This window comes from Pelecanus crispus, chromosome 1, assembly GCF_030463565.1.
Source record: "Pelecanus crispus isolate bPelCri1 chromosome 1, bPelCri1.pri, whole genome shotgun sequence".
Lineage (NCBI taxonomy): Eukaryota > Metazoa > Chordata > Aves > Pelecaniformes > Pelecanidae > Pelecanus > Pelecanus crispus.
Window position 1 is genome coordinate 130877310 of NC_134643.1, and position 19999 is coordinate 130897308.

At 46.2% G+C, this 19999-nt stretch overlaps 1 protein-coding gene across 1 annotated transcript in view; it reads right to left on the bottom strand.

Annotated features, from left to right (window-relative positions):
• Nucleotides 1-9733: 9733 nt before the first annotated feature.
• Nucleotides 9734-19999, bottom strand: part of TSPAN7 (tetraspanin 7) — a 101071-nt gene continuing 90805 nt past the window's right edge. Inside the window, exons 6-7 of the mRNA XM_075723366.1 lie at nucleotides 16719-16802; nucleotides 9734-9802 (exon numbers count right to left, since the gene is read on the bottom strand). Of these exons, the coding sequence (XP_075579481.1) occupies nucleotides 9734-9802; nucleotides 16719-16802 (153 nt within the window). The remainder of the gene's footprint in view (nucleotides 9803-16718; nucleotides 16803-19999) is intronic.

Genomic DNA, 19999 nt, shown 5'->3' on the forward strand with positions numbered 1-19999 from the left:
CCTGTCCTAGCTGCAGATACTAGCAACTAGTGTTTCTTGGCACTGTGGCTGTGATGGCATTAAAGGATACTTTCCTTTCCAAGCTTCAACCATTCCTGCAAAAATTTCCTTTCCTGGTACTGCAAGAAAACGAATGATGGAAAATACAGACTCCAGCAGGCTCTGTGAATCCATGGGAGACCTTGCCCTGATCTTCCTCTGTTCTGTAGTAAGATCACACCAAGTCTTCATCCATTTCGTTTGTTGAAAAAAGCAAAAATCAACCAAAAAAAAGGTCAACTCTCTAAAAAGTGAAAACTGCAAATACAAATACATTAAGATACCATTACATTACCAAAAAATGTAATCCTTGAGCCCAGATGCTTTAAATGTGGCAGTTAAGTGATTACTAATTCATGTTTCAAAGCTAAGTACAGCTAGTTGAACTTCTGAACACTTCTAAATTGGAAAAAAATTAATTTTTTCCCCTTGTAAAACTTTCCCCAGAGGTCTGCCAACCCTTCCAGCAAAAAGGGGGAATAAAACTCTAGTGAATATTAAACTGAGGGATGTTTTCTTCCCCTTTATATTAAAATCATGACACAGCATGGGGATCAGCCTCCCCAGGGGGCTGGGTGCTCGCTGTGAGCATCCCCTTAATCCCCACTCTCTGCAGCCCAGGAAGCTTTGCCTGAGGGCCAGCAGCTGAGCAGTCCTGCTCCACCATCCAGAAAGAGCTGGTGCGACAAGCAGCGAGGGGGCTGATCTAGGGACTGCAGCCCTGCTAAGAGTGCCTCAGAGGATGGTTATGATTCCACAGGAAAAATATATTTTCCTCCATGTACCTTTTTCTTTAAGTAATTACATCAAAACAAATGCATGCTCAAAAAAAGCTTACAGCTGTGAAATTAGGCATCCATAATCTATGAAATACTAAAATCAAGATTGCCTAAAGCAACTGTAATGCAGCACTGTGCTCATTGCACTGATCCCAATAGCCTCCACACTGCCTAATTCTTTTCTCCTTATTTTCTGCCCCTGTTTGTTCAAATCCTTACACCTACAACCTTAGCTCCATGGCATGACTGTATTTCCTTGACATATCCAGTGAGATGGTGCTCTGATACCGCACTATCGCCTCCAGGCAGTACCACAATGCAAGTTAAGCAATCATTACATTTATTACTCATCTGAGTGTTTTATCTTGCTGCACGCAGCGTGGAGCAGCAGCGGAGCCATGGTCACCACAGAGGCATTTGGTAGAGCTGGCTATTCAAGTCTGTGTTGGCTCCAGAGCCGGCTGCCACTCTTGCCTCCAGAGCTCATACATTGCCCCCGGGACTCCAGCACCATCTCCCAGCAGTCCTCATCGCCACTATAGGGTGGAAGGTCCCTGCTCCCCAGGGAGACAGGTGCCTCCCCAGGTCTCTCCCCAGGAGTCCTCCCAAGGTCTCTCCCCAGGAGAGCGCAGGGAAGGCTGGAAATGAGGAGAGGCTGGAGGCATCTTTTTGCCTTGGGGTGGGAACAGGATCCCTAACAAATAAGCGTGATACGGCAGGGGGAGAAGTGGGCAAGGAAAATCTTATCTGCAGCATGTAAATTTGCTGCTGGCCTCTTTAATTAGACCTCCCATTACCTACTGTCTTTCCACAGGGAAAGCCCTGGGGAACAGGCTTCCCAGTGTCATCCTGGACCACTTCTTCCTAATTTGGCAGCCCAGCTTGGAGGGGAGGATTCAGCTCTTCACTTGAATCCTCAGGTTTGTAAATGTAACGGGAACCTTTTAAAGCCTGGCTGCAGGAAGCTATGCCAGCAGCCCCCCGGTCAGCAGCAGCAGCCTGGCTCCCCACCAGACCCAGGCTGAGCAAGGACCACATGGGACATGTGGGTCGGAGGGGAGTGCTGCCCCATGGAGTGGCAAGGATGCTCCCAGGGCAGGGGAAGGGAAATTGTCATTCATCTGTTCACTTTTTGAGGGCTTTCCTCTGACAGGGAGCACCTGCCTGTGCCATGCCTTACCACCCTGAGGAGAACCAGGCGGCAGTGATGACCGCAGATGAGCTGTCAGAGCAGGACAGCCACTGAATTGAGAAGTCAATGTGATTTTTGCATCTGTACCAACGTGTATCTCGCTGATAACACCAACAATCGAATAGGAGCAACGGGGAAGGGATGCTGTCGCCTCGTGCTCATTCCCTGTGGTGCCAATGGGTTAAGCAGTGAAGGGGAGACAACAGGGACACACAAGCCTCTGCCACTGGGCTTCCAAACATCTCTCAGACAGTAACATCGCCACGTCCAGACAACCACGCAGCCAAGTCATGTTTAACCCTGCCAAGCTCTACGGACATATTCAGCAAAAGGTAGTAGCCAGCAGTTGTGCATCTCCATTGGCTTCTTAAGCTTTGCACCCAGGGACAAATGAGGCACTGGTGTGTTTGAATGCTTTGCTTCATCTCCTTAATGAGTAAGAAGTCAAGTCTATTGCACTAATCCAAGCAAATTATTAATGGCCTTTCATTTTCAAGCAACCAGCTCCAGTGTTCACCAGAGTAGGTCTGCCTCCTGTTTGTGACTGTCCTGATGCCTGCGTTGTCAAACAATGCTGTTTTAGAACAACATTCATCTGAAGTGGATCATTATTGGGTTGACTACCCCTTGGGGTGCAATGAAAAGCATTCATTAATTCTCAGGGCAGGAGGGCTAATTACTTTTTTATAAAAAAACGTGCTAATTGCCAATAACTTTTTTATTGAATGGGTCTCATAGAGATGATTTTGATTGGCTTTTTGATTTCCCTTTCACATTGTAGCACTTAAAATGCATAGTTCAAACAAGCAGGGAGCATCTAGGTTATCTGGGTAAGCACTGGGAGGAAACCCCACCATTACAAAGGCCAGTGGACTATGCCAGTCTACGCTCAGTTCAGTGCTCGACCTTGCTGTGGTGCCGGCCAGGGTTTTCTGAGTCTCGTACCTTTACGCTGCCTCATGCTTCCACGCAGCAGGCGGAGACCTGTTTTCCATACTCCCCGAAGGCATGGCATTGATTTTGGCAGGCTGTCGGTGTCGGCGTGGCAGAGGGAGTGCACAGGGCTTGACCTGGTTCCTAGCAGGGCTGAATTCCACCTTGCCTGCAGGGAGGAGGCAGTCACTGGCCCTGCAAGTACCAGGATTTCATGAAGGTAAATGGAGTAGCACACAGCAATAACCCACAGGCTCAATGTACCAGTTCCTATACGTGGGAGAAGGACTCGTTCATCTGACATTTGGGTCACACTGAACTCCAGGATGGGCAATTTTTTGTTTGCTTTTAGTTACAAATAACTACCAGGCTGAAGATAGCAAATAATCAACATAAGCACGAACCAGTTCTTTGGAGCAAGCAATAACTTACAAACACGACATTAAAGGTACATCCCACAGAAGCACAGTAAGCCCGTGGGAGCCAGAGTAGGAAACTGCCAGCGTCAAACTGCTCCTGCAAAGGCTCCGGTAGTGCCATGGATTGACGCTGGCCGTGAATTTCACTGCATGTGCACCACGGTAGTTTCTAGCAGTCTGACGCCTGCAGACTCCCACAAAAGGCTGCTCTCACCATCAGGAGGACATAAGAGGTGTCCTGGCAGGCAACAGTCCCCTCTGGACCATACTGCAGACTCCGCTGCTGCAGGCCTGAGCTACTGAGCCTGCTCAGCATGGGGCTGGAGATTGCTGCACCGCCGTGTTGGACACGTCATCAGGTTGAAATGCTTCCCATTTCAAGCCCTTTTGACTGAAAAAAAGAAGTTTATATATTTTCTTCTCTGCTTTCTCCCCCTATCCCACCCCAGCAGTTCTCTTACTGGGCATCAGCCTTCTCTCACATCATATTTTCTGATTCTCTACTCAAGAAGATAAAGCACACAAACCATGGCTTCCATGCAAGCCAGAAAGCTGTCCTTGCTTCCCCTCTGGAAATAATTGCAATTTAAAAAATATAAATAATTGCAATTTAAAAAATATTAATGTTTTTTTACTTGGATGAATAATCTCCATTTTAAGAACAGACAGGGCTTTCAAAAACGACTTTTCACTTCTGAATGCCCTGAGAGGTTTTGAAAGGGCTGAATTCCCCAAAAGTAGGTCGCTCGGCACTTTCTGAAAGCTAGAGCATTTTTGGAAATACTTCCAGGGGGTTGCCCGAAATCTACTGCTTCTGAAAGTCTTGGCCAAGACACTGCGTTAGATGAGTATGTGAATAAAAAAATAACATTCTGGTGATTTAGTAGTTACATTGCGAATGTGCGTCACATTAGGAGTTACACTGTTGTGTAGCGCACCAGGGATGTTATATATGTGTGTGTGTGTATATACACACACCAGTTATTGATTACAATCTAACATAAGTACTCAGGGTCACCTATAGATAGATTCAGCAGAGACCAAAAATAGCCACACTGCAGTTACCACGGAGAAGAACAGACTCCAGAGCTTGAGGAGCTGCTGCCTCAGCACGGCTTGCTTTTAATGAGCTTGCACATACCGAATATCTCCGGTCACGCCAGACAAAAATGAAACGCCCTTTGAATAAAACGTTTCCTGGCTGCAACAGGAACAAGTGCAATGACAAGCAAAAGGCAAACGCAACGGTGTTTTTTCTTCAAAATTAGGCCAAGCTGGTAAAAGCAGCTTGCAGAAAGTTGGCCAGATTTTAAACATTTGGGGGGGGGGGGGGGGAGGGGGGAGGGGGAGAACCCTTTTACTTACAAAAAAGCAGAAGTGTCATTTGTATGTTGAATCGTGAAGATTTCTAGTTTTATTATACGGGTTCATACCAAAGCAGGCCTTACTCAGCCCTGGCAGAAGTCTGACATCCCGATCAATCCTGCCCCTCCAGTGGGATGCCAGGTATTTTATGTATGGCGCTTGGCTGGCAGCAAATTAATTTGCTAATCTTAAAATTATCTTAAACAGCAATGAGGCACTAAAGTCAAGGGGAAGAGCCACAGAAGGCAAAATCATTTTAGCCCCTTGGACTGGGTCCTCCGAGGAGCAACAGGCTGGAACCCTACAAGCAGTCCTGCAAAGGCGGTCTCCCCCGCAGCGATGCGCGCCCACGGCCGGCGGCAGCCAGCAAGGCCCTCCAGCACGGCCGCCTGCTCCCAGAGCCGCAGTTTGACGCTGCCGTGAGAAATCACCTTCACAGCAACATGTTGTCCTCTTGGCAGTGCTCGGGGCTGTCCTCCTCAGCAGAAGCAAGTCCTGGGAGGCAGCTCCGGACGGGATACACGTGCCGGCTAAGGCCACTGGTGCACCTCGCAGCCAAACCAAGCTAGTAGCTCACCGGGACCAAAACCAGGTGCTATCAATGCCCCTTCTTCCTCCTCCCATGTCCCGCTCCATCTCCCACTCTCCTTGTTCCCCAGCCATGCCCTTTTCCTCCCACCCCTCCTGGGACTCATCCATCACCCGCTTTGACTCCCAAACCTGCCCAGCCTTCTTTTGCCCAGCTTGGGTCCAGTGACTGCAGTGAACAGAATTTGCTGGGGGGGATCAGGCAGCCGGAGCCTGCCCAGCGCAGCAGAGGTACCTGGTACCCTGTGGTAGCTTCACCTCTGGAGGGAAAATCCCGCTCATCTGCGCCCGGCTGACATTAACCCATACTCGGCAGCTCCAGCTTTGTTTCCTTTCCACTGCCTTGTTTCACCCTCCAGGAGGGAGGAACGGGAGCGCGGGGATGCTGTGCCCAGGGCAGGGGATGCCACAGTGCCAGCTAGCACAACCCTCCCTGCCGGAGCTGCTGCGTGGCCCCAGCCCGAGCCAGGGGGATTTTGCCGGGGAAGCCCTTGGAGGGTCCTTCACCAGCCTGATCCTCTCCACAGAAGCTGTCGAGAGCCCAATTAACACACCTACCCCATACAAGCAGGAGTGCTGCTGGGCTGAGGGAAACAATTGAGCACGCACTGAAGGGCTTTGCTGAATGGACTTAATTCACCACTTATGCCTTAAAGCTGAGCACATGCTTTCCTGAATGGGGACGGGCAAGCTGGAGCAGTTTGGGGGCCTGCTGACCTGTCATCCAACATCAGCGTCTTCAAAAGAATCAGCTTTTGGCACAAACAACTCTTTCTTTCGGGGGGGGGGAGGAAAAAAAGGAAAGAAAACTGAGAAAAGGCTGGTGCTTTTCCACTCCGGAAGGTCGCTGGTGGCTCCTGAGGGAGGAGGTGTCAGCCTCGCCCCCCTCCCTCCCCTCCGTGGGGCAGGGGAGACCTGCCCAGGGATGAACAGGCGAGGAAAACTGGGGCGGCTTGTGGTAGCCAGTTCCTTCTGGTGTGGAAAAACATCCCCCCGCAAACTTCCTGCGCCTGCGGGAGAAGGGCATTGCTCCAGCGTCGTGTAGCCCCAGCAACCGAGCGAGTGGCTGTGACTTTTTTTAAGCCCTCAGAAGGGACTGCAAATGTGAGTGCTGTGACCCGCGCCAAGCGGCTTTGTCCCCAGCAGAGTACACGCAAACTGACCAGCATTTATGCAGGACCTGTATTGGCATTCTCCACATTTAAAGATGTCCCGCTCCCTCGCAGTAGATGCTTTATTGAGAGCAGATTTAAATTTGCGGACCTGCTTCCTCCTCTCTCATTTACAAATCTCTATTTCAAATTAGTTTTGAACCCCAAGGACAGGCTATGGGTGGGGAAGACGGGGGAAGGGGAAGGAGATGGATGACTCGCCTTTGTGAGTGCTTTACTTGCTCCGAGGTAAAGTCATTTGCTTGGTAGGGAAAAAAATCAGTAAAATTACTTCCACACTTCCATGGGACAAGTGCTACAAACTTCACTATGTGCTATTCATTTACAGTGGTAGGGGAACATCGCAGATACAGAAGACCTTGGGAAAACAGGTCTTCAACTGGAAGTCGATGCGTCCCCAGCCCTAACAGCATCCTGCCACAAAATACACTTCAGACCCCCAATGCCTTAATGCCCCTCTCGCACAAATATACTAAACCTTTTTGTCCCCATTACCAAGAACTTATAACAGGGAAAACTAAATGATGAAGAAAATATAAGTTGCTTGTGTTTTTCATGGAACAAAGCAGGCCTATGGAAGTGCGTAACAGCGTGCCCGGCTCTCAGCACAGCTAGAGCTTTGGCTGCTGGGCACCACAGGAACACAACCTGCTGAAGACCACATATGGTGGGGTTGTGCATTTTAGAGCCAGGCTGCAAAATGCAAATTGTGACAGAAGCCAAATGTGAAGCTCTGAGCTGTAATCAAATACAGAAGCAGAGACTGAGCAGCAAATTGCAGCTTTTTGATTTGGCAGTGGATCAAATCTATAAAAACCATTACCTATGTTTCAAGACCAACACGGAGGACTGATTTCCCATCCTCCCGGCAAAGCAACCAGTGTCCCACCCCTCCCTGCTCTGGAAGCGCTCTCTGAATAAAGCCAAAGATGCCGCCGGGGTTTTTAAGACACGCTGCCTCAGCATATGCCGACAGGTTTTGCCCGAGTGGCTGCAAGCCCTTTTAGTTGTGCGAGCGCACCGACCGCGCCAGCACCACTCGAAGGTTCATCGGGAGCTGAGGCTGGAGGCACCACGCAGGGCAGCCCTCCCCAGGCGGAGGGTCGTGGTAACCGGGTGGGTGGCACTGACGGATGGACAGACGGACGGAGGACGGGCTGGGACTCTGGCAGCTGTACGGGCTGCGTGGACGCAGGCGCTACGCAGCTCCTCCACAGCCGGAAGGCTACAGGGCTCCCCTCCTCAAGTCTTCTTCTCTGTCTGTGTTGCCAATGTAAGGGCTCGGTCCAAAACTTCCAGGTTTAAACTTTCATGGACTTTCCACCAGACCTTCAACACCTCATGTATTCAAATGAGAAAAGCATAAGTGCCTGCCTTTCCACGAACACAGCAAAGACGGCTATTACCCACCCCCAACCCCAAATCCCTCTTCTCCCCACCCTCACCAAAATCAGAGAGAACTGCTTAATGCCAGAAGCCCACACGGTGCTACAGGGTAATTAAACGCTGCAGATCATATCAGTCACAAGAAGAGAAACTGCAAAGCAGAAGGTATGCATTTGTCACATGGTGAAGCCAGCTGTGGAAGGTTTTTCTAGGAGTTTTGAAATAATTCCAGCTCATTCCCTTTTTTTCCAGGGCAGTAATGTTTTTTTGGTCACAAGCGAGTTAGTTGTTAAAATATGCATAAAGACACGTCACTCCAAGCTGTGCACTTGTGTTTCATGTTCACTTCCCCCCTCGAAAGAGTTTTGTTATGACTAAAGAATGAAAAGGAAGCAGCTAGAAATCCGTAATGGTTCCATTTATTAATACGTATATCACAAATACTCACAATATCAATGCATTCTCGTTGGCATGCTAGACAGAGGCATTATTAAAAAGTCCTATTTTTTTTAAAAAGGTTTTAAACTTTTGCTTTCCCCCAAAAATATTTCATATGCCTGTTTTTTTGTGATTTTGTGTGTGTGTGTGTGTGTGTGTGTGTGTGTTTATTTCTATTTGATTCAACAGTGTATTTGGTGGCTGCAACCTCAATGCAAAAAGAAAGAAAAAGAAAGAACAGGGAAAAAGTATGAAGGCCGCAGTACAGCACAGTTCAATTAGTTCATAACTACCTAATAAAAATAAAGGAAGCAAAAATTCCTGCCTTCACAGTAAGCAACAACACAGCTTAGTAACAGTATTACACAGGATCAGGTTCAGAGGCAAAATGCACTAGACAAAGCCTACCGGGATACGCACTAGGCATACAACACTGAGTAAGAATCAAAGATGTAGAAGAACATCAGGAATAACGGTTCCCTTCAAGCACAATATTTTAACATAATTTTCAAGTATCTTTATGTTATGTTACTGATTCCTTTGTTTTTGGGGAAGGGGGGCAGGCGCAGGGAAGGGGGAAAGGATGAAAACCTTAGTAAAGCGATAAACAAAACAAGAAATTAAGATAAAACCAAAAGAATATATATTTCATATACCGGTTTATATGAATGTGTGCAACACTTATTAACCATGGTGAAAGGCTAATTGCGCCCTCCAGTCACTACATGCACAGCCCGTTCAATGCTGTTAATGAATTACCTTTGTTAACTTACGATGCAACTACTGTGTGACCAAGAACATACATACGGTGCCGTCCTACGCCGAGCCGCGGGGATGGGGTTGGGGTCCGGAGGCCGAGGGGACCCGGCCGCTCTCGGTGGCACCGCGGTACTTCACAGAATGGTACACTACGCATGGGACAGAGTTCGGGAGGTGGGGTGCGAGTGTGCGCGCGCACGTGCTTGCTTGTGGGGGTGTGGGTGTGCGTGCGTGCGTGCGAGAGACAGTGTGTGCTATAACATTCGTTTCAGTCTTTCTCCAATTCTGCAGCTCCTGATCTTGAGACAGGCTCTGGACTTCGCACTCCTCTGAAAGACTGGGTTGGGGGGGATAAAAAGAAAAGAAGTGGGTTGCTTTGGTTGCTAACAGCGTTCACGATGGATATTTTGCCCTCCCTTTTCAAGAAGAAAGCCGAAATGACAAAATATTCAATAGCATGTTTCCCCCTTGTTTTTTCCTCAACTGGACAGAATATTGGGATGAAAATCCCAAAGCAAAAAATCCCGTGGGAAGACTTAATTCTCAATGAACATGCTGAGTATCTAAAACTTGCCTGCTATCTTCAGCAGAAGCAGCACAGCCACAACAATATACCGGGGTGTATACAGCATACCGCAGAGAAGGTGGGGAAAGCTCACCTTGTTACACCATCTCGTACTGGTTAGCAGTAATAAACCGGGACAGACAGCATGCCAGCAGCATCCCGATCAACTGTTCCGGACAAGAACAGAAGTAGAATAGAACTTAAGTTAAATTAAATGAACGCAGAGCAAAGGAGAGGCCATGGTAAGCAGAGATTTCATGTTCTGGAGTTATTACGCAAAACATATTTATGCCCTATTTTAAGGACCACTCTAACCAGAAAAACAGCATTAAAACCTCCCATCTTTCTTTGCCAGATCTTCCTCTTGATTGTTATCAGAGTGTACTTATTTGGTAGACAGCACGCCTTTTTACTACTTTTCAAACCCGTTGTCATTGCTTGGCCAAGTCAGACATGGATGGGTAAACTGGCAGGGGGATCGGCTCGCTGCTGGCTGCGGTTCACTTGCAAGCTCCACGGAGAGCTGGCGGCCCCCTTAACTTTGTTAACAGTGTGCTGGGGAAAAGCTTCCTAATGCCCCAGAGTGGTTATGCTTTCTTTACAAATGATGCAGCACCGGAGAAATGAGCGTTATAAATCTGGAAATAAATAAAAGGAAAGTCTTTCACTGTTCCCTTGGCTGTCACTGAGATTATTGAAAACAGATCCCTGGCTTCCACTCGTCAATAAGCACTCAGTCATTTCAACGTTTTGCCTATCGCAGTTTGTTAGCATTTCCTGCATATGCCAACAGCGTTACTATACTATAAATAATTCAACCTCGCTTTTCTCATTTGGATTGGTCAATTAATTAACTCGTGAGCATATCCAGATTGCTGCAGTTCATCCCTGGCTCCCGGGGTGAGGCGAGAGGGCCGTCTCTGCAGATGGACCAGCCTTCCCTGGACCTGGCTCCAAGCAAGGGGTGTCAGAGCTGCTCCGGCTGGCTTGCCCGTGCCCGCGGGGCACCAGCTCTGCCCGGTCTCCTTCTGCTGCGGGCAGAGCGCATCGCAAAGGAGCGGTGCTTAAGGAGGGGGATCACAACCTTCTGGCAGCAGCGGAGCTCCCTCAGATGCTGCAGAGCACGGGTAGGTAACGCCTGGCTGGCTGCTTGTCCAAACTGGCTCCTTCTTCTATTTCACGCCTGGGATTGCGTGGCCTTTCCCCTAGACCGTCAGTGCTCCCTGTTAATGCGATCATCATAAAAATATACACCTTCTCTACCAGCCAAATGCTTCATTTGGGCTGGCATCAGCCCAGAGCAAGACCAAACCAGGGTATCTCAAATCCAGATAAACTGTTTTCTGCCCCTAAGATGTCATGTTTCTGGTCAGGACACACTTCATTTGCCAGAAATTTGCCGCTCCCCCTCCCTCTCCTGTTTCAGTGTCCACCAGGACTGCTCTGGGCATCTCAAAAGGACTTGGAGTCATCTTTAAAAGCAGTGTGAATCCCCACCGTCCCCCGCATGCAACCCCCGATAGTGGCACCTAATACCAAGGATGACACTGCCTTGGTTATAACTAGATGTGGGGCACAAATAACACTTCCTGACCAACCTCCCATAAAAACCTAAGCTACTAGGTTTTGGGGGGGGGCTGTATTTTCACAGTCGTCAAAAGAGATGTGGGTGCTGAAAACCCTCCTCAGCTTTTGAAAATCTCACTTGATACCAAGAAGACATTTTAGCCATCTGGTTGCTTTTTCTACTAAACTTCTCTAGACAGGTGTTCCAGCAGGAAGCTTATTTCATAGCTGGAGTGCTCACGCACTCGCCCTGGAGTCCAAGGACTGGTGACGATAAGGATGCCAGCGTATTCTGGCTGGGCTTTGGATTTCCATGCTTAAATATTCCAGTCACCAGGAGGATGATTTTATCCATTTGGCCATTTGGAAAGTGTTGCTGAAAACCCACCACATTCTGCGGGTTTACTAGAGAGTCTTTAATACTCCCACTGCTTACTCGTGTGATGTTTCTTTAGCTCAGTTCAGTTTTGGAGAGTGAGATTTGCCATAGCGCACCCCTGGTATGTATTTCTCTGTGCTCTGACAGGTAGAATAGAGTAAGTGCCTCTGGGTGGCCCTGTCCCACCCGCCTTGCTATCCCTTTTCTGTGTTTGTGGTACCTTTCAGCCTTCTCTCACCTTCCTCAGCTGGTCTCAGAGGTTACTCCTCTGCCTTCCTGCATTTTTCATTAAGGTGAACTTCACAGCGTATTTCATCCTATTTATTTGCACTGAGCAAATTCCATCCCAGACCCAGATCAGTTCCTCCCTCATCCTACAGTGGCCAACAACATATGTACACTCACATTTACTTTTTTTTTTTTAAATGCCTGTGCCACAAGGTACCTATTATTTCCCATCACGAGCAACCAGATTATGGCCATTGTTGTTCCGGGCCACAATCTGCTGCTCGTATCAGGTTTACAAGCGGAAAGATGCTGCAGCCCGTACAAATAAGAAGCCATGGGCTTTCCTTTCCCCTTTCAACTGTGGCAGACCTCCCCAGCTACCTTTAATTAGGGGCTCTTCTGTTTTACATGGGCTGTAACTCTAATAATAGTGTGTCTAAGCTTTGCAGCATTTGCAGGCATGTGACAATGTTTTGATTTGTTCAAGTCACTCGTAAGACAAATGGCAGGTTACACGTGAATGTATCTTGGTGATCTTTGGCCCACTTATCACTTCTTGGCTCTGACCAAGCAATGGCATGCATATCGAATCATTGCATACACAGCATTTCTAGCTATTACCAGGACATAGCAGAGCTATAATAAATATCTTAGAAGTACTTTGAACACATATAAAAATACGTATTTTCCAAGGTGTGTAGACTTCCACATTTAACCACAAGAGTACTGTCCCTCCTGTAGCCAAGAAGAGGCAATAACTGTATTAAGTTGCTGAATTTTTCTCACGGTGCTCTTTCATTACAGTCATAGCTACAGTCCTCTGCATTTAAATCAGGTTAGAGGCTCCCAGTCTGCGAACCACAAATAAGCCCTCTCCAACCCCCCCTCCCCACCCTGCTCACTGCATTTGCTTGATCACTTGCAACCTCTGCTCTTCAGACAGGAGGAATCCCCTTATCCTATTGTGCAGCAGGTCCCTGCAGCTCCTTTGAAAAAACAGAGGTGTCGGCATAAAAGGATCCCCTAGCTGCTACAAGTTGCATTCATTTCCCTTCACTCCCATTGTCTCTCAAGTGCGCCATCTCAACTTTTATTCACTTATTATTTTTTTAAATAGTTCCAGTTTTTTGAGACTTGGTTCTGCATTTGTATTCTGTCTCACTTTTCCCTCTTCTCTTTTTTCTAAGATTATCTTGGTCCTCTGAACTATTACACAGAAAAATTAGAGTTTGTCTTGGTACCTCTGGTCTTGCCGCAGGAAACCTGAAAATGCTGACAAATTATTTGGCTTAGAGCGCTGGGAAACCCATATCCCTCAGGTCTGTCTTCTTTACTACCATCCTGTTGGCCTAAGCTCCTTCCAGAGAGCAGAATGCAGTGCCTGTGTTGTTCATCTCTCCATGGTTTCTAACAGTCATCTCATGCACATCTCAGATCTGACTGCTGAAATCCATCCACAGCAACTTCCTAGCAATGTTATCCCACAAACATGATAACTGCCTTTTTAATATAGTTATTTTGCAGGAGTTAACCTTGACTAGAAGCTGTCCTGCATGACATATTTATTACATCTTGTTGTACTGAAGACAAACTGAAGTGCAATTTTAATTTCCATTTTATTTTGGGTCTTAATAACTTCACCATGTCTCACTTTTTGAGAAAATCTCTATGAATAGAAATATGTGTTGACCTAACTGGGAATTCATCAGTGGATCAGGGAAGCTAAAACTGTTTTTTTTTAATCCCATCAAGAATAATTGTTTAGTTGAATGATTTACCTTGCCACATTCTCAATATGTAGATCTTCAATCATCCAGGTTCCCTGCCTCTATTTTAGAAAGCAGCAAATTTTCCATGTCACAAATCGCTTACCTGAGTCAGCCTCCTGTGCCCTGCTATGCCTTTAGCACAGGTCCTATCTCCATGCTGAATCCACAGTGATCAGTATTTAGAAGCAACAAAATTAGTCTTAGATTTCAAGTCACATATTGGATGGAAGTCACATATTGGATGCCAATATGGATCCCACTCCCTAACCCTGGTACAAGGGGTGACTGAGGTGTAATCCTGTGCTAGGGCCAAGCCTCAGCCTCCCTACACTCAGACAGGAGTTGGAGCAGACAAGGTGGATGATGTCTGCACCTGAACTGCATCCACAGTCAGGCAGAGCTACTCATATTAACATTAACAGTAAAGAGGGCAGGTGGATGCTGAACTGTAGAGAGGGACTGTAGCCGTACAAGAACATATCTTCAAATGATGGGAACCGTGCGTGCTCAGGAACTGGTTTTGAGCACATGGAGAGCGCCTGGCTTCCAGTCCCTCAGTACAAAAGGAATAATTTGGCCTTAACACTGCACTGAGACTCCCCTACTCAGGGACTCTACTGCAATGACAATCTATAACACACTCCTCCCGCCAAACCCTGCCTCTTGTGCCCCTTAAGCCAATGCCTGTGCTGTAGTTTTATCTAGGCAAAACTCTTTATCATCTATGCTGCTTGCATAATTTCGTTCTCTGTTGGGCACAACACAGTGATCATTTTGCTGCTCTGAAGAGCACCTGCTAAACTGAAATTATTCCAGCTGGAAGTCAGCATTGGCATCCGATTCCAAAACCAATCAAACTGTATTTTATTATTATTATTATTTCAAATGTGAGGAGCAGTGCAGACAATGTCAGCAACACAGCAGTTCTTTTAAAACTCTGACTCTGATTGGGAGGTCTGTGCCAGGCCTTTAAGATGTGCAATGCCATTACATCAACTTTCCTCATTTGTGGGAATCAGCACATTCTCCATGCTAGTCAACATCTAACAAATCATGTGAAGGAAAGGCCTTGAGCATGCTTTACTGTAGAAGAGCAACATGATCTAATTTGTCTTTTATTTAGATTAAACCTATTCTCAGTAGGAACAGCGAAACCTCGCCTACAGCTGGAGCACTGCCTGGCATTACTGCCAGCCACTGTTAACCTGAAATCAATTTGTAAACACCGTCCCTAATTGGGTCCAGCAAAACAGATTAGGCAGTAAATGATAACTGTCCGCCTTCTATTCTTCACACACCAGGAGAGATGCATTTTTCTCCCCTGCATCCCCTCTCTTCTCCTTTTTACACATTCGCCAACACCCCAAGCAGCTGAGTATCTACTAGGAGTGCCAGAGGCTTGTGCTTATGCAGGGGAGCGACATCCCCAGCTGGCAGCAGGGCGCACACTGCCATCAGTGCCACATCAAAACATACTTTGGTTTTCACCTGGAGCTGCAGCGGCAAAGTGCCTTCCCCCCTCCCCGTGCTGCCTGCAGCCTGTCATGCTAATCTCGCCTTGCGCCAAAGGGCTCCCCTTGCAGGGACCACACTGCCCGCACGCCTTCCTGTGTTGAGCTCACAAACAACTGATGACCTAGAGTAAACATCCTGGCATGCGCCAAAATACTAACAATTCCAGCTGCACTCTTCCTACAGTCTCCCTCCCAGCTGCAAACAGCTTTCAGGCAAGACAAGGTGACGCTTTGCCTGTCATAGGTACGACACACCGATTAAAGGCTTTCAGGTAGCATCGGTCCTGACTGAGGCATTTGCCCCAGCAGCATACGAATTGTAAAATTCTACTCATCCCATTTTTCTTTTGGATAGTTTTAGATGAAGCATTTTAAAAGATGCTTTATAGCCTTCTGGCTGTCTAGAAACCAAAGTGAAGTAAGAGCTCAGAGTCCTATAGCAGTAAACAGCCCTCCCATTAACTCACGTGCCCATCACTGGCAACAACACTGGCAAGTCACTTGTTTCCAGTGCAGCACAGTGTAAACCTACAGCTTGCTAACTGAATTAATGAGTTTTAAGAAGTCAAATAGTTTTTCCTAGCACTTCATTTTTTCCAGCCACTGGATAAACATAAGTCATTCAACAGATATATTCCTATTTTCAGTGTTGCCTCAGGACCCAGATTTTTAATATTGCGTGAATGAAGCAAATTAAAGTTGCATGATCATTTTAGAATACGACATCTGCAGTTGTACGATGTACTCTCTGCAGAGAGAAGGGAGATTGCCTCTCAGGTAGAAGTGGTTCAGGCATCATACACGTCGCTGTGCATTTTTCCTGATCCATTCTGCAAGCACTTCTGCATTGCCTGTGTTTCCCTCTCATTTTTGCATGTTTCCAGGAGAGTCCTTGCCATCCCACACGAAGTGACTAGTATAAAGGAGCACCTTGTTGAAAGATGCAGGTGTTTTCCTGCCCCTTCTTGATCAGAAGATTCTGACCAGACCTTTAGTTTCCCCAACTCCTGTCTAGGTAAAGGTAGTTTGAATATCACCGAGCAGCAAACACCTTCTTAGCTCTCCTCTTGTCCCTCCCATGCCAAATGCCTTTTGGTGCAGGCAAGGAGCTGGTTTAATAATCTGATTTTGGCAGATCTCTGCTCAGTGTTCAGCGCTAAAAGGGAAAAAAAGGAAATAAAATTGGTCACCAAAACCAGGTGCCCCCTCCAGGCTCCAGGTCCAGGATGGGGAGGCCTGCAGGTACACTCTTATTTGAATTCTAGACTCCTTTAAGATAAAATAAGAGTGCTTAGAAGATAGAAGCCTATCCAAACAATGGATAAGCTATTTGTCTTCTTAGCTGTTTATGCTCCATTTAAGCCAATGTTTTATTGGGTTAACCTCTATTTGACCCAGTGGAGGGACAAGTTGTTTTGCTTGAGCTAGTCATTAGCTCAACCGTAACTGATATTCCCAAGGAGAAACTTCATTTAAGTTGAAAAAAAGAAAATCAATGAACAGATGACCTCAGGACTAATGAGCGTGCTGAGTTCAGTCCCTTTCCATAATCCTTCCTTCCTTGAAGTCCTGGTAAAGAAAGAGAGAGGGGGAATAAAGGGGGGAAGGGAAGCGTTTATGCACTTACCTGTGAGAACGCAATCCCAAAAGCCACTCCAGCTATGATTCCCATATTTGTCTCCATAAAACTGGTCACCAAGTCATAACAGCCCTGGAAAACAAACATAATCATTCCTTGTATCGACCTTCCCTGCCACAAATGCATACATACAAATTTCTCATTTAAAATGGTCTTGGGCTAGACAATATTTTTGCTGTAATTTCTGACAATGTCACCTTTTTATTTAATAGCAATTCTGCGTGAATGATGGAAAGTGGTGGCAAAACCAGTTCTTTTTAGAAACAAATGTATTTCAGTACTTTTAAAAGCTAAAGGCGATGTTGCATGATTTTTTTATAGGTCTTACTAAAGTCAGTTCGCGTTGTTTTAAAAAACATTAATATAGCTTTGACCTGAAACCAAACCAGTAGCAATATAAGGTAATGCTATAATACAATACAGGTGTCAAAAATGAATAAATGGTGCTGATCTCCTAAAACTCCAGATACTTAATACAAGCATGCTTCAGGTGTCCAGTGAGGCATTCTGCTTGCCTTTGCCTGTCAAAGGACACCACGCAAGGTACTGAGTAGTATATAACTTTAAACCGTATAACAAAGTTTTCAGGGTTTTTTTTTTGTATGAAGTTTCTTGGTTCATTTGCTCTTGGACATAAAATTCCCTGTCCTGTGCCCCAAATCCAATTTTCCCTCTCTAGCTCAGACCCTGACTCCATCAGCTGACTTGCTTGCTTCCCTGTGCCTCAATTCACAGCTCACACTGGGGCCAGAAGATTCATACACTTCACACACAAAAAAGCCCCTCTCTCAGATAGGCTTTTTTGAGATGTCCCCCTCAGTATGACAATTTTCACCAAGTATCCCCCCTCAACTACTCTACACCTCAAAAAAGTGTTTGAAATTAGCTTCCCTAGTTTGTGGTGTCTAAATAAATCTAAACAAGTGATGCAAAACTTGAATAAAAAAGGGATAATGTCCATTTTTTCTTTCATTACTAACCTATCTGCCCACACAATCCAAAGCCACCTCTTGGCCCCTTTTGCCATGCTTCCTCAAATGACCAACACCACTCAGTGTAAAGCCGGTCCCAAGGCATTTTATTTAATGTTATAACTTTATCCACTTTATCAGAAGTTGGAAAAAACAGAAATAACAGTGAATTCCCTTCCCCAGTTTGGACTCCTGTCCCATAAGGGAGAATTGTCTCCACACTCCCCCTCCATCCACACCCCCCTCACTTCTGCAAACACTTTAGGAACTCTTTACATGACTTCAGAGCATTAGATGCTTGTAAAAAAGAACAGCTAGAAGGAAAGGATGATGTCCTTTGTTAGAGACAGGCCATTCATGAACTAAATTGTATCATTTCTTTAACCTCTTTTATAATATTGGAAGCCATTTTATTTAATCCTGAGAGTAATGAAGTGGTAAACCTAACAGTAGCTGAGGACCAGCACAGCAGTAATTCAGTTCTGAAATGTTTAAGTGTACATATTAATCCTTAATTATGTCTTACAACAGTGTACAGTATGTCAGATTCAAGCTTGCTTATTTAACACATCAAGCAACTATAGTTGTGTGTGTCTTACATGTTATGAAATGAGATTAGATTTCTCAAGCAGTGCTTACATTCTGTCTGACATGGCTTAATGTTCTCCCAGCTCTTCTGAAATCTGTTCTGTTCAACAGCCTTCAAGAGATGCAACATCTAACAGCAATGGTAATTTGAGGGAGACAGAAGATCTCGTTAAAAAAACATGAAAGGGAGATAGTTTTGATCGCTCTCCTCATTTGAAGACTGTGTTTTCCCAAATCACAATCATCTGTTTCCTGAAGTGCATTGCATAAATACAGCTTAATTGCTCAGTCCTTACTGTGCACGGAGAGTGCAAGAAGCACCCAAGAGCTGCAAATACAGTACAGAAGTATATGAAGCGCTGTGTACGCACATCTGGGTGCTGATTCAGAGGACAGAAGTGACAATTTCGCAAGTATCTGATCGTGCTTCAGTCCCTGCATCTGTTCCTTTACTAAGATTTTAGAGAGAAGTAGCTCTTGAGATTTGTTGGTAATGAGCTCTGAAGATTAAAAGCACTATATGAACATTCATTAGCTAATCCTAATGACAGCTCTTAAAGTTAGGTATTAGTCCCATCTGAGATGAAGAAACAGACAGAGACTAAATGATTTACCCAAGGTCACTAAGCAAGTTAGTGGCAGAGTTGGCAAAGCAAATCCAGGAATGTTGTCTTTTAGTCCTGCAATTAGATCACTAGTTTAATCCTCTTTGGATAATTAATCATTAGTCCTCATAAACTGCTAGTCATTTCATTAGCTCATCCAGAACTTGTCTTACTGATAGTTTTGCAAGATCCACCAAAAAGATGTATTCCAAATATACTTATCTACAGGAATGGTAACAAGGGTCTTCCACAACACAGGCAATATGTATTTTCCTTTTTCTCCAACACACACAGAGCAAAGTGCCTGTTTCCAAGATGGGCAAGGGGCTTGGGTCAGACGCAATGACGTTTGCTTCCTATCTGAAGTGAAAGCATAGGGCCACACAACATTTCCTCCTGCTTTCTTTTTATTCTCATGCCCCTTTCAGAAACATCCCACCTTGCTCAAACATTTGGGACAACTCCGAGATCTCACAACTGCTAAACAGAAATCTTTATAACCTTTGATTACAAATGGCTATCTCAGAAAATGGGACACAATTTTTCAGATGTCACAGGACATTCAAACTTCCCCTAGCTAATTAAATCAAGTAATTAAGTCAACTGCTTCCTGAGGAATCGGCATTCCTCTTCTGTCGGGCAAGTTGTGCATTCGCAGGAGAGACGCTTAGGAGCAAGCACGGCTGGAAGTGAGTTACTAGCCCTGGACTAGCACAAGCTCATTCATCCCTCAGCTGCTTCCTACAATTTTGCAGGCATCCTTTGCCAAGAGGAACTCGCAAGTGGACAGGGATTTCTCTGTGCAGGCAGAGCATGCAGAGCAAGCCCGGCACTTTGGGGAAACATCAGACCAGTGGTGGGAATGCAAATGGCACCCGCTCAGTTATGCAGCCAGGAAAGGTTCAGAGTGCATGGCCATCCCCAACTGCAAAGCTGGGACCTGCCGGTGGAGTACCAGGCACACCAGGAAGATTTTCTGCTGGGAAGGTGCGCAGAAGCAGGGGCTCAGGATGGGCTGTCCAGGAGGCACTCTCTTTGTGGGGGATGCTGGCCATACTGCACATCCCCTAGATCCACCCCATCCTGCCTCTCATCTTCTTTCCAC